Source organism: Rhincodon typus, chromosome 8 (genome assembly GCF_021869965.1).
Source record: "Rhincodon typus isolate 14 chromosome 8, sRhiTyp1.1, whole genome shotgun sequence".
NCBI lineage: Eukaryota > Metazoa > Chordata > Chondrichthyes > Orectolobiformes > Rhincodontidae > Rhincodon > Rhincodon typus.
The window spans coordinates 25,812,886-25,828,321 of NC_063339.1; the positions used below are offsets into that span (position 1 = coordinate 25,812,886).

Below are 15,436 nucleotides of genomic sequence, written 5' to 3' on the forward strand. Positions count from 1 at the left end.
CGACACTTCCGCCATCTGCAATCCGACCCCACCACCAAGGACATTTTTCCCTCCCCACCTTTATCTGCTTTCCGGAGGGACCACTCTCTCCGTGACTCTCTTGTCCGCTCCACACTCCCCTCCAGCCTCACCACACCTGGCACTTTTCCCTGCAACCGCAGGAAGTGCTACACCTGCCCTCACACCTCACCCCCATCCCAGGCCCCAAGAAGACTTTCCACATCAATCAGATGTTCACCTGCACATCTGCTAATGTGGTATACTGTATCCGCTGTTCCCGTTGTGGCCTCCTTTACATCGGGGAAACCAAGCGGAGGCTTGGGGACTGCTTTGCAGAACACCTATGCTCGGTTCGCACTAAACAACTGCACCTCCCAGTTGCGAACCATTTCAACTCCCCCTCCCATTCCTCAGACGACATGTCCATCCTGGGCCTCCTGCAGTGCCACAACAACACCACCCGAAGGTTGCAGGAACAGCAACTCATATTTCACTTGGGAACCCTGAAGCCCAATGGTATCAATGTGGATTTCACAAGCTTCAAAATCTCCTCTCCCCGTACCGCATCCCAAAACCAGCCCAGCTCATCCCTGCCTCCCTAACCTGTTCTTCCTCCCACCTATCCCCTCCTCCCACCTCAAGCCGCACCCCCATTTCCTACCTAACCTCATCCCGCCCCCTTGACCTGTCCATCCTCCCTGGACTGACCTATCCCCTCCCTACCTTCCCACCTACACTCACCTTTGCTGTCTCCATCCCCGCCTCTTTGACCTGTCTGTGTCCTCTCCACCTATCTTCTCCTCTATCCATCTTCTACCCGCCTCCCACTCTCTCCCTATTTATTTCAGAACCCCCTTCCCCTCCCCCATTTCTGAAGAAGGGTCTAGGCCCGAAACGTCAGTCTTCCTGCTCCTTCAATGTTGCTTGGCCTGCTGTGTTCATCCAGCTCTACACCTTGTTATCTCGCCAGGAATTACAGACTGGCTAATATAACATCAGGAGTAGGGAAAGTGCTGTAGTCTTTTATGAATAACAGAACACTCAAAAAGTACCAAAGATATTCGATAAAGTCAGCATGGATTTACAAAAGGAAAATTGTGTCTTACAAACCTACTGGAGTTTTTTAAGAACATACTTAGTAGAATAGAGGAAGGATGCTCAATGGATGTGGTGTATTTAGATTTTTAGAAAGCTTTTGATAAGGTCCGTAGAAGAGGTTCATGTGCAAAATCAAATCACATGGGATTGGTGGTAATATACTGGCATGGGTTGAGAATTGACTAGTAGACAGGAAACATTTGGAGCCAGTGCTTCATTTTCTGGATGGAAGGCAGTGACAAATAAGGTACTGCAGGGATCAGTGTTTGGGCTTCAGCTATTCACGTATGTGTCATTACTCCCTGTTGTAGAGAACAGAAGTAATCAGTTGCTAAACACACACAGTCCCTCAAGTAAACAAATACCTGCCGCTGTCTACACACCTGTGCTCTTGTATCAGGATTATCTCTCCATCAGTGTAGGTATAGTCAGGGTTCTCTCCTGCCAGCTCCATGGCCTGCTTTTTGAAGCGTGTGTGAGGATCCTAACACCCTCTGCCTGTTTGAGCCGTAGACATAGAAAAGGATTGAAGATGACTATAATGGATACATGATCATTTCATCAGCATGCATTGCCAGGCCATGCAATATGACCCGACTTCAGTGACACCTCATGAGAGGTTCTGGTCCAGTAAAGAAGGGCTGTCCCCTTCGCCAGTGACAGCAGCAGATCAAACCAGAGCAGCGCCATGCCCACGTCCCTAAAGAAGTACCCAGTTCCAGTGCGGGAAGAACATAAATGTCCCTGTGTGTATCAGTTTGCAGTGAGTAGGCATTGCACTTGCTGCAAGCAAAGAGAAAGATCATTCATGCTGTTTCTACACTGGATCTGGGCAGCCTGAGACAGCCTAAATGATGCTGCAGTCTTGCAACGGTTTTCGGCATTTGGATGGTCTTTAAATACGGTTCCTGAATCTTTGACCCCGGAAGGTCCCGGCAGGGGGTATATCTCTACCCCACCCCATATGATTAGAGCAACAACTCACATATCAAAGTGTTGAGCTGAAAACTGTGTCATTGCCACAAATGGAAGTGACAATCTGTATCATTCCTGAATCTGTACTTCTTTCCAAAATGGTAACTTCTACCCAAAGAATTCTTTATATACTGTGTAACAACAGATGAAATTGAACCTGCAGGTATGTGCATGAATTTGAAAGAAGAGTATCTTTCAATGCAATTCAATGTTTTTATTCTACTTAATGCATCAATTTCCAATGGTTTATTTTGACATAGAGTCAGAGTCAGACCATTAAAGAAAATCTATTTCTTTGAGATTGAATGCAAGCATTTGGGTCAGACATCAGATGTTTTGAACACTTTAAGCTTCTATCATTTCTCCCACCCTGATAATGAGGCAGCATGTTAAATTTACTATCATACTTTATTCTTGAAGGCTTTAAGGAGATGTGTAGGTGGAGAAGCACGTGATGGATGAACAAGGCCAAATGTGGGCGATCTACTGTGTCATGACTTAGGTGCACAGGACCTTTAGTAATCAATAATAACAAATGTTCTGTCTGAATCATAGATAAACAAATGAGTAATGGAAGAAATTGGAAAATAAGTAAAGCTTTCACAGACACTCAAATTTATTTTATAGTTTGTAAGGGTTTTGCGATTTTTATACTTATAAACAAAAGCTGCTGTTCCACCAGTATCTGTGTAGTTAGAATGCCAAGATACCCTATTGTGGCAGCATTGAGGTAAAAATGTGCACAGTTCTGCCTCCAAGTTGAAAAATTACATGGAATTTCTTATTGTATTGGAGAATATAAATAAAAATACTCTTTTAGGACCAGTGGTATTGCTTATCTCTAATTCTACAATTTGCACACTGTTGAACAAGGTGTAACTATTTTTTACAGTGAGACTGGACATAGAATTCAATCTTGGTGGTGGATTGGAGCATCATTCCCATGTTGCCTCATTAAGGAAGGCCTAACAAAATTAAGTGCCCATCAGACCTGACCAGCACCAAGCATTCTTCAGGTTTCAGGGATTCAGGGCCAGAAATCCTGGCTGCTGGGAGCTGCCAGCCAATCAAAGACTGGAATCTCTTCAATGGCCTGTCAGCACCATTGGGAGTGGTGTCACCTGGTGCTAAACCACCCAAGATAGGGGAAATGATTGTCGAGCAACCCAGCCCATAGGTGAGGGATGGGACTCATGGGGAGAGTGTTACTGGCTTGATTGTTGAATCGTTGGTCAGCAGAAGAAGCAGACAAGTTGGAATTCAGTAGGACGTGGTGTCGCTTCCTGATGCCAGGTTGTGATAAATATTAAAAAAAATTAGTATAATTACTGAGTTATGGCAGGATTTGTTTGTTGGTCTCCTTGTTCCCCACTTAGTGTTACACCAGCCCCAGTTCAAACCCAGATTTTGTGAGGATACTGTTGAGAGTAGATCTCAAATATCTTAGCTTCAGTACAGTTTGGAGACAGATTGGAACCCATGTCACAAGTCTCACTGCCTCATTCGTATGAAGACCCACCTGAAATTGTCAGATTAATGGAAAAGAGTTCAAGGAACTTGATAGGAAGAATGAACTTAAACAAGTCCGTCTGATAAAAACTGAGGAGAAGCGTTGCTCTTGATTACTAAATCTTTATACATTAAGTAATTTGACTACTGTTTCCTCAAAGAACTTTGCATTGTTTAAAATTCTGATGAAAGCAGTTCTGAAATATCAAACTGCAATTTTCTGAATATTGACACCACTATCAGTCTTTGTTGCTCAAAGAAGAAACAAGAATGCAAATTACCAGAGGAAAAAATATTAGATTTCATCTATTTAGTTTTATTTTATGCTGAAGGACTGGATACAGGAATTGGTTAAACTATTGCCCTTCCAATGTCAGACTTAGACTGAATGGATGAATGTCTCCATTTGAAATGAGATGATTTGGGATAGTCTTAATAGCTCAAAATAAGTGTGAATCCACAGAATAAACCTTTGCTTACTTCAGTTGTATTAAATACGAGGTAGACCATCACATTCATGAGTTCCTCTCAGCAGCCTCTCTGCTTTCTGCTCATTATTACATTTCTAGTTAAATCTTTCAGTACACTGTTTCAATATTTCAGATTCAGCCTTTCAAATAGCATTTATTTTATCTTTGCTCAATGTTATTAATCTTCAGCCATAAGAATAACATTCATGCCTGTGAATTCTCATGCCTGATTCAGAGAAGAGCTAGCGTACAAATTCAGCAGGTAATCAGGAAGGCAAATGGAATGGTGTCTTTTATTTCAAAGAGTATGGAGTATGCAAATAAGAAGGTCTTTCTAAAGCAGTACAAGGCAGTAGTCAGACCACAACTGGGATACTCTGAACACTGTTAGTCCCGTAATCTAAGGAAAGACTGGAGGCAGTCCGGATTATATTCACTGGGGTGATCTTGGTTGTGGAGGGATTTTCTTATGAGGAAAGGCCAAGTAAGTTGAGCTTGTACTCTATGGAATTTAGAAGAATGAGAAGAGACCTTAATGAAACATACAGGATTCTTAGGGGGCTTGACAAGGTAGATGCACAGAGATTGTCTCACCTTGTGGCAGAATCTAGGTCCAGATAGCATCATCTCACAATTAGGGGTCACCCATTTAAGACAGAGATGAGAAGGATTTTTTTTCTTTTAGAGGGTAGTCAATCTGTGGAATTCTGAAAAATAGAACCAAGGAGTGGTTACAGCACTGAACGCACTCTATTGAAGACCTAACAACAGACTTCTTTCTGTGCACGTTGAACATTCTATACTTCAGTAGATAACATGCTTCACTATTGTTGTAGCTTGTGATTTTGTTAAATTAAATTCTCAAGTTTAAATCATTAGCACCTTATCAGTTCATTTTACATGTTGTTTCGTAATTTGTAGCACAAAACAACATGGCATGAAGTATGCCAATTTCCGGTTAAGTCCTTCAAATCAGCATTGAATTCCATTCGGCAGCAAGTTAAATTCAGGGTAAACCCCATAGTGCTGCAGAATAACAATGCACTGTGCTTTGGTTGGGTTTGTAGTACTGAAGAAATGTGTTACTTTATTAACTGCAGACTTAATTCCAAAAGGGAGGGATTGTATTCTGGAGATTGGTACAAAAGGTAATTTGGTACAAAATTGTAGGTTAATTGGTACAAAAGTGTAGTGCAGGGAGAAGAATCTTTTTTTTAAATGGCAGAAGTGTTTGAAACTTTCAAAAACTGAAATATAAGCCACTTTCTAACAGAGAATGTAAGTAAGTATTCAATCTCTGTGAAATTATTGTTATTTGATGATGACATACGGAAGCTCAGAACTATTGAGTTATTATGAGTCACAGATAGTAGGAACTGCATATGCTGGTGAATCCGAGACAACAAGGTGCAGGGCTGGATGAACACAGCAGGTCAAGCAGCATCATAGGAGCAGAGAGGCTGACGTTTCAGGCCTTGACCCTTCATCAGAAAAGGGGGAGGGGAAGGGGGTTTTGAAATAAATAGGGAGAGAGTGGGAGGCGGATAGAAGATGGATAGAGGAGAGGATAGGTGGAGAGGAAACAAACAGGTCGAAGAGGCGGGGATGGGGCCAGTAAAGGTGAGTGTAGGTGGGGAGTTAGGAAGGGGATAGGTCAGTCCAGGGAGGACGGACAGGTCAAGGGGGCGGGATGAAGTTGGTCGGTAGGAGATGGAGGTGCGGCTTGAGGTGGGAGGAGGGGATAGGTGGGAGGAAGAACAGGTTAGGGAGGCGGGGACGAGCTGGACTGGTTTTGGGATGCGGTAGGGGGAGGGGAGATTTTGAAACTTGTGAAATCCACGTTGATACCATTGGGCTGCAGGGTTCCCAAGCGAAATATGAGTTGCTGTTCCTGCAACCTTCGGGTGACACCGTTGTGGCACTGCAGGAGTCCCAGGATGGACATGTCGTCTGAGGAATGGGAGGAGGAGTTGAAATGGTTCGCGACTGGGAGGTGCAGTTGTTTATTGCGAACCGAGCGTAGGTGTTCTGCAAAGCGGTCCCGGAGCCTCCGCTTGGTTTCCCCGATGTAGAGGAAGCCACACCGGGTACAGCGGATGCAGTATACCACATTGGCAGATGTGCAGGTGAACATCTGCTTGATGTGGAAAGTCTTCTTGGGGCCTGGGATGGGGGTGAGGGAGGAGGTATGGGGGCAGGTGTAGCACTTCCTGCGGTTGCAGGGAAAAGTGCCGGGTATGGTGGAGCTGGAGGGGAGTGTGGAGCGGACAAGGGAGTCACGGCAGCCTCTCTGCTCCTATGATGCTGCTTGACCTGCTGTGTTCATCCAGCCCTGCTCCTTGTTGTCTCAGTTATTATGAGTGTTTTTAGATACTCGTCTGTGTGGATGCAAACAAAAAACTAAATATTTATTAACTGGTATTGTTATAAACTGGTATTTAAAATTCACTTGTCTTTAAATTACAGCTCTGCTTTATGCAACTATCTTTGGAAACGTCACCACAATCTTCCAGCAGATGTATGCTAACACCAATCGCTACCATGAAATGGTAAACAATGTGCGTGATTTTCTCAAACTTTACCAAGTTCCCAAAGGACTCAGTGAGCGAGTTATGGATTATATTGTGTCAACATGGTCTATGTCTAAAGGGATCGACACAGAGAAGGTACGAGCATATGAGGTAAACTGTTCAAAGGCCCTCAAGCACCAATGTTCATTTAATCATGCTTACATCTAGGTATAATCAAAGTTAAATTTAATTGTCAAGTAGGCAGTGCACTAACTTGTGAAATTCATATTGGAAAATAATTAATGTTTAGGGCATTTTAAGTCATAGTGGGAATATAGTCTATTTTTAGTTTGAATCGACAGATTTCTCTTCCCTTAATGTTTCCCTTAATTTAAATAATAGCTGCATTGTTGCAGGTTTTAAACAAAAAAATCTTTCCAAAACAATTTGCTGTAAATGTGTAGTTCTTTATTTGTTGGAATTAGTTCAGCGAAATGCAAAAAACTACTGACATTTTGATTTAGAGCAGTACCTGAATACATTGTAACCCCTCCATGAGGTGTAGATGTGCCATCACAGTCTTCTAATTAAAGTGACATTTGAGATTACAAGTAAAACCTGTTACTGCTTTCTAGAATATAGACCATTTTTATATTTTGGAAGGGAGAGATGACAATTCAAGTAACAACAACAATTTACATGTTATCACCCAGATTTTTTGCCTCCTCAGGAGAATTAATGTAACAGAACAAAGATATTATTGTTGCTCAAAACAGCCTAATTTTAAATCTAGAATGGTGAAATTAACCAGACCACATATCTCTGAAGCAAATATTTACTGCTTTTAGCTAAAAGAAAATATTTGTGTAGGAGAGGTACAATTTTAATCACTTAACAATTTAATCATCTAAATGCAATACAGATACATTAAGACTGCATAAAGAAGCACAATTATTTTCTAGAGTTCTGCTTTCAAAGTCCACTCCAGGCATGTCTTGACTTAAGAAATGCAATATTGATTTTCTGCTTTATACCCAATGCTGTAACAATTTTATGTTAGGTTATCAAAAGATGGGCTTTTCAGGTGTTTATGTACTCATGAGCTAGGTTTCTGACGAAGTCCCACTGCCTGGACCAAAGTCGAGAGCTTGTGAGCAGCAGAGCATTTTATTTTATTAGCAGCAGCCAATTGTAAGGTTCCTGACTCTGGGTAAAAATCCATGATGACAAGAAGATATCGGGCTTCTGACCTGACTCCTTCCTGCACCATTCTTCCTATTTCCCAGCTTGTCTCCAAAAGTCTGAAAAATCCAAACTTGATGCAACCAATCCAAGGCTATGACGATTCTAAGAGCAAGTGAAACCCTATTAAAAATAAATGCAAATTGGACAATGTTTGAAGTAAGCAGTGGAACAATCAATATTTCTTCTAAGGTGGCAATGCTTTTACTGATTATTTTTTAAATATCAAATGCAAAGCTGTGATTGGTTGGTGCTGATTTTATTCTGATCTCAGCATTACAACAAAAACCCAATGCAGGCTTGGAAAGTTTAATTTATCTTGATATTAGGGATTGTAGCTCAGACTCAAGCTCCTGTGCTTATTTATTACTCAATATGATTTTAAGGATATGGTTTTGTATGCTTTGGATAGATTTTCTTTTATTTTTGAACCATTCCTGTATCAAGGAGAAATAACCTTCTTGCTTTGTACTCACGCAACAATTTAATCATTTTAAAGTATTACAGATACACCAAGGTGATGTTTGAGGAAGCCCAATTATTTTCAGGATTGCTGCTCTCACAGTCACCTACAGTCGTGCCTTGACTTAAGAAATGCAATAAGTAGTTAATAAAGAATAGTGCAAAATCAAACTAATGTATCAGGGTTAATTAGTGCAAGGGCCATTTAATTCTGCCACTCAACCAGCAATTTGATGATACTCTGCCTTTCCCTTTAAGTAAATATTCCATCTAGTTTGACAGGTAGCGGGCTCAGTTGTGTTGGTTTTCTCATTGCAATTCATCTTACATTCGCCAAACCGGCGCAAAGAAATTGATTATCTGTGATCTATTGCAGTTATCGGCAGCTAGAGGCCGATCACGCATCAAGGTGAATTTATCATCATTGGGAGTTTTCACTAGTTACACCTAATTGAAGAAGATCTAAAAATTAAGTTTGTTTTTATCGACACTGGAACACTAACATGCACATTTTGAAAAGTTTTCATTTCAACATCATTTTAATTTCCCCACAAGCAGACAGTTATTCTCCAATACAACTAGAAAATGTTTATCTTTTTAAAGCATCATTTAAAGTCGCTTAAAATCTGATTACTTGCAGATGGTGGATAGAAAAGTTACAGCACAGAAGAAGTCCATTCAACCCATCATAACTGCGCAAGCCACAGGAAAAGCTAGCTGCTCATTCAAATCCCATTTCTCAGTAGCCTTACTGGTTACAACATTTCAGATGCAGAATCAGAGGGTGTTTTAAATGATTGACAATTGCTGCCTCCGTACCAAACCATGCAGTAAATTGCAGACTCCCATCGCACTGTGGGCGAAAATGTTTTCTTCTCGTGTCCCCTCAATCCTTCTAACAATAACCTTAAATTTACATTCAAGAGCACATTGGATGATTAATTAAATAGAAACAATGAGCAGGGCATTAGTGCTAAGTTAAAATGCTCAGAGAGCTAATGGAGGCACTGTGGGACAATGGCCTCCTACTCTGTAATAATTTTGTGAATCTGAAATGTAACTCTTTACTACGGGACACAGGCCTTTCTTGTCTATTCAATCTTAAGTCCCTCATTATTTTGACTGTCAACTAAGACACCCCTCATCTTCCTCTGTTCTAAGGAAAACAACCCTAACCTATCCAATTTTCTGTTATAACCAATATGCCTGTAAATCTCCTGTGTGTTGTCTCCACAGTGTTGAGATTTGGTGTTGAGATGTGGCCTAACTAGAATTGGACACAAAATTCTACCTGTAGCCCAAGCAGCATTTTATAGAGTTCCAGCATGACACTCCTGCTTTTATCTTCTATACCTCATCCAATAAAGAAGGTTGCTAGATGAGAAATCTGAAGACCTAGGTAATATTCTGGAGATTTGTATTCTAATCCTACCATGGCAGATGGTGGAATTTGAATTCAATGGAAGAGAAATCTGGAATTAGAATTTAAATGATGACCATGATCAGTAGTCATTTACAAAAAGACTCTGGCTCACTAATGTTCTTTAGGGAAGGAAACTGCCTGGTCTGTATTTGGCTGCAGACCCACAGAAATGTAATTGACTCTGAAATGGCCTAGCAAGCCACCAGTTATTATCCAAGTGTTACTAGGGATTTGTAATAAATGCTGGCCTAGCCAGCCACACCCACATCCCATGAGTGAATTGAATAATACCATCTTTACCAACTTATCTACCACCTTCAAGGACTGTTGGACATGCACTCCATGGTTTCATTTACTCCTGTGAATATCCACACATTTATTGCCTATTCCCTAGACTTGTTTTACCTCCTTAAATACATTACTCACAGTTCTCCAGATTGAGTTCCACTTGTCACTTTTCTGCCCATTCAACCAATCCATTGATATTATTTTGGAGTAGACAGCTATCAGTTTTACTGTCAACTACGTGGTCAATTTCATCTGCAAATTTCCCAATCACAAGTCCCACATTAAAGTCCAAATCGTTGCTATCCACAACAAATGGGGAGAATCCGAACACTGAGTCCTGTGGAACACCACTGCTTTCCATTTGTAAAAACATCTATTGACCGTTATGAGATAACAAGGTGTAGAGCTGGATGAACACAGCAGGCCAAGCAGCATCAGAGGAGCAGGAAAGCTGATGTTTCGGGTCTAGACATCAGCCAATTCTGGATCAATGTTATCACTCTTAATCACATAAAGGAATACTTTGTGAAGCAATTTAGAAAGATACTTTTTAACAATAACTCAATAAAGCTGGCTTATTGTATATTTTGCATTCAGCGATATACAAATAAGAGTTTGTGTTGGAGACTGAGACATGGCTTTGTTCTTCATAATATTTAAACAGAGGAAATTTCAACTTGTTCAGTTCTTAGTTTTGGACAAGCTGTCAGATAATTTAATAAAGATGAGGAATTATGGGAGACAGTGGTGACAGCTAGACATGTGAAAACTGACGCTGTGTTTTTAGATGATGTTGTTGAGGGGAGGTATGTAGATCAGAAAGAAAGATTCAAGTTTTATGGTGCCTTGCATGACTACTAGATGTTTCGAACCGTTTTCCGAACAATGAAGCAGTTGTGAAATATAATGTAGAAAACATGCCAAATAACTTGTGCACAGCAAGCTCCCATAAACAGCATTGAGACAATAAGCAGAAAATTTGTTTTTGTTATATGAAGGGATAATATTGCCCAGAGCTCCAGTTTAACTACCCAGCCCTCTTTGAAATCGTGCCGTGGGATTTTTTTACATCTGAGAGTGCAGAGATAGTCGTGGTTTAACATCTCATCTGAAGACAGAGATCTGCACTTCCTCGAGATCACCCTCGAGTGTCAGCTTAGACTTTTGTGCGCAACATTTGAACTGAAACACACAGCTTTCAGACTCAAGTGAGAATGTTACCAACTGAACCATAACTGGCACGAGAAGCAGGAGCAGGCCAGAATAGTCATCTGGGGAATGCCAGAGTTTGCAGTGCACAAAATCATTGCAGATAACTTTCTGGTGACAGGTAATAAGGTAACCAAGTACTTGGTCAACAACCACTTGGTCAACTGTGGAACACTGTTCGAGCAAGATGCTGTGCTCAACTTTATCAAACGTGACAGACAATTTAAGAAGGAGGAGTTCTCTTTGGCACCGTCACATAAAATGTCATTGGTGTAGTAATTATAACGAGGCCAGCGAGGTGGACCTTATAGAATATGATTTCCCTGATTGGGATTGTTAATCTGGTTAAACAGGCATGTCAGACATCCTGTTTACTCTGAGAGCTGGCTCTGCAGGAAATGGATCAATGTCAAGCACTCTCCATGCAGAAATAAAGGATGACTTGCTGATGGGATACTAGCCTCTGTGGAGTTATTGCAGTGGTGATGAGAGGAAAGCACGCTCCTGAAGAAATTCACTTACAAAAGTCATCTTTGAGTTGGGGCAAGCATTTCTGGCATCATGCCGTTATTTGGGAAGCTTTGACTTGTTTAATGTTGCTGTCAAAGATTGGGCTCAGTATAAGGAAAGAACGCGTTATTTTGCCCAGGCAAATGACATTGAGGCAGATGAAAAACAATAAGTAATTCTCCTGACAGCTTTTGGAGCCGCAACTTTTTCAATTATTAGGGGCCTTACTTTCCTTGAGGCACCAGATACTAAAACCTTTCATGAGTTGATGAATTTAATTAAGGAATATTCCAATCCCAAGCCCCCCCTAATTCTGAGATGCTATCGGTTTTACTCAGCAATTTGAAACCCAGGGAAATCCGTGTTAGGAATTTTGATGAGTCAAAACAACTGGAAGAAGCATGTGATTGTAGTTTAACTCTTAATGAGATGCTGAGAGACTGTTTGGTATGTGGTATTAATGATGTAACCATGCAAAAGCACCTACTAGCTAAAGCCCTGGACCTCCAATACACAGTACAACTGGCTTTATCACTGGAAAATGCGGCAAGTGGAGCATAATTTGCAGGGTATTCAGATGGAAGTGGATACCCTTGCCATTCTGACTGAGTTTGGGGAACACCATTTGAGTGAAGGCAATTGCATAGCCTCACTCAGGACATACCCTGAACAGAGGGACTCTAGGTCAGCCTACAACAAAACCCCAAAACAAAGAAAAGCCTTATCCAAACAGTTAAAATTTTCTTCAGTGTCCAGGCTGGTATGCGGAAACAGCAAAAGGGTCCCACTAGGCCTAAATTGAGTAAGAGAACTCATTGGCCGGTATCTAGGAGAGTGCACACCCTGGAAAGCCCATCTATATCTGGTTTGGAATGGTTAAATTGCTTAGCAACATCCAAATGGGAACCAATCAAAATAAATGTCTGGTTAAATAGTCACAGATAATGGGCCATCATTTACCAACAGTGAGTTTGAGTATTTCCTAAAGTCGAATGATATTTGGAAATGAAGACAGCTCCATACCATCCATTATTCAATGGTCTGGCAGAAAGAGCAGTCCCAACTTTGAAGGCAGGATTTAAAAAAACCACCTACAGCTTCACTAGATACCAAACTGTCCAGATTCCTATTTGATTATAGGGCCATCCCTCACGCAACTACAGGGATAGCTCCAGCAGAGTTGCAAATGGGGAGAAGACTCTGCACCAGGTTAAATCTGATCTTCCTGCTCCAGATCGGGGGGTAGTGTTGGTGGCATCAGGAATGTCAATGCCGGACACAAGACTCCACTTTATCAAGAGAGAGAGTTTACTTCAAGGGGTGAAGTTTGCTGTAGGAACCACGGGAATGGTCCTATGTGGGTAAGAGGCATGGTCGACCCAAGGTCAGGCTGTATGGCATATAAAATCTGGCTGGTACCATGGTCCTGAACAAGCATGTGGACCGTATCAAAGCTGCAAACTCAAAAACGATGCCTCAACTGCCCTTCCAGCTGTTCCAAAACCCATGGGTTCTCCCTGTTTGCCAAGTGTTGAAGATACCTCGGGATCTGAGAAGGACATGGCAGATGTTGCCGCCTTGACATCTTTGCTGCTTGAAGAAGAAACTGAATTTCTTTGGACATGCTCTGGGTGCAAGAGGCGAGCTACTGTTTGTTACACGGTGGCCATATAAAAGGCAGAGTCGAAGGAACCTGACCCCGTGCCAAAACATTCCAGGAGTTACAAAAAAAAAGAACCGGCCCATGTCTTTGGACTCAGAGGGAGACATGTAACAAGGTCAGCCAGGTGGACCTGATAGAATATGAGTTCCCTGATTTGGACTGTTAATCTAGTTCAGTCAGGGAGCACTGTTAGGAGTGTCAGAGGTTCTGTTCGCTTGGAGAGCTGACTCTGAGGGAGCTGGATCAATGTCAAGGACACTCCACGTGTAAATAAAGTGCGACTCGGTGACAGGAAACAGGCCTTTGTGGAGTTATTTCAATTGGTAACTTTGATGAGTTGGAAGCCTGATTGGAGGGATTCATGGATGGAATATGGGTGTCCACTTGGGAGGCAACAGCATCTTCAAAGAGAGGAACGAAAGATTAGTGATGTGTGATAACTTAGAAGGTCAGTGGGGGTGGGATGGCAGCTTTATAAGAGAGGGTAACAATACACGCAGAGAGCGAATCATGGGAGACTGGAAGATAAATTGTGTAGTTTGTGTGGATCAGTAGTTTAGTGGATTGGAATGTATGTTAATAATAACAGGAAGGCTATTATCTCTCATCATTCAGTAAGTCATTCAGAAACATCTGGCATGTGTACTCACACAAACATTCATTGTTGCAGTTTGGGCTACCCTACACCTCTAGTGTGCTGTTTCAGTTTTTGCTGATAAACTTGGCACTGAAAGAATGGCCACATGCTGTACTTTCTCATTAGTTCCACAATAAAAACAGCTGAAAAAAATTAGTGCTGGTGTATTCAGAAGTAAATCAGATTGTAACGCCATTATAAGTAATCACTGTTGCCAAGTAATGTCTGTATCCCTGAAATTTAATTTTAAGGGTTGCCTCTGAAGAAAATTAGAGTTGAAGTTTTCATTTACTTTTGAAGCCTGCCTTTTTTAATCCCTCTCCCTTAAACCCAACTATATCATACAATATTAATTTGCTTTCTGTTCATCATCTAAATCTCATTTATATTTTCCAGCTTAGACTTTCTGGTTTAGATTTTTTGGTGGCCCTTCAGAGGAAGATTGAGGTTTTTGGTGGTGGAGTAGGGAGGGGAGTGAGGGGACAGGTGTCACCTTTCCGACTCTCCTCTGATTAAGCTCACGTGGAAAGGGCTGAGGTTGACCTTACAACCTGGAGGCCAGTTGAAGTCCTTAAGTGGCCAGTTGAGGGTCTCATACCACTGCCGTGGAATTTGACCAGGACTCAAAGGTTCATCCACACAGTGGAAATTTCTGGACCCTTTAGAAGCTATCACCCAGCCCTTGACAGTGACCCCCATACCTACCTCACTGACAGTCACTAGTGAGCCCCCCTCCCACTCTCCTTGGATCGGGATCTCCAGCCATTGACCTTTCAGTAGGCCCTATTCCACACTGACAGTGACTATTGCTCCCAGAAATAGAGGGCTGCTGGTTCCGATTGGTTGACAAATGTCAGAGGTGGGAAGTCCACCCACATTGGAAATGCATTGGGGAAATTGCCCCCTGTGGAGCCAGGTATCCCAATAGCAGCCAGCAGACTGCCCAACTGGGATTTAATCCAAATGGAATCCAAATCAAATCCCCTGGAAATGGGCCAGTTGCCACACTGTCTCCAGCTGGTGGAGAGGACCACTGTCATGACCGTTAAATTCCCACCCACATGTCATGGGGGTTCTTCAGTCTGATTTGCTGAAGAGCTTAGCTAGTTCTTGCACTGCTCACAGATGTGAGTGATCCCTACGGAGGGCACTGCCCTGCAAAAGACACTAGTTTAGAGCTAACCTATGCTGAGCAGCCCATGACCATTCTGTGCAGAGCTGTCTGAAATGAATGATAAATGCTGTTTCTTTGTCACTGACTGCAAAATGTGGGCCAATGTGAAAAAAACAAATAAGTGTTAATCACTGTGTTAATAAATTTAATTTAATTTGCTTTAGCTTAATGGGTTGTAATGCTTATTTAATATAGTAAATCAGTGAAAGAAATACTCTTACTTAAATAGTTATTTGCACTGCATTAGGATGTCCTGCATCAGTGAA

At 41.8% G+C, this 15,436-nt stretch overlaps 1 protein-coding gene across 1 annotated transcript in view; it reads left to right on the top strand.

The window, feature by feature from the left end:
- Positions 1 to 15,436, top strand: part of LOC109920383 (potassium voltage-gated channel subfamily H member 5) — a 278,422-nt gene that overhangs the window by 250,427 nt on the left and 12,559 nt on the right. Inside the window, exon 6 of the mRNA XM_048600070.1 lies at positions 6,519 to 6,718. Coding sequence (XP_048456027.1) covers positions 6,519 to 6,718 — 200 coding nt within the window. The remainder of the gene's footprint in view (positions 1 to 6,518; positions 6,719 to 15,436) is intronic.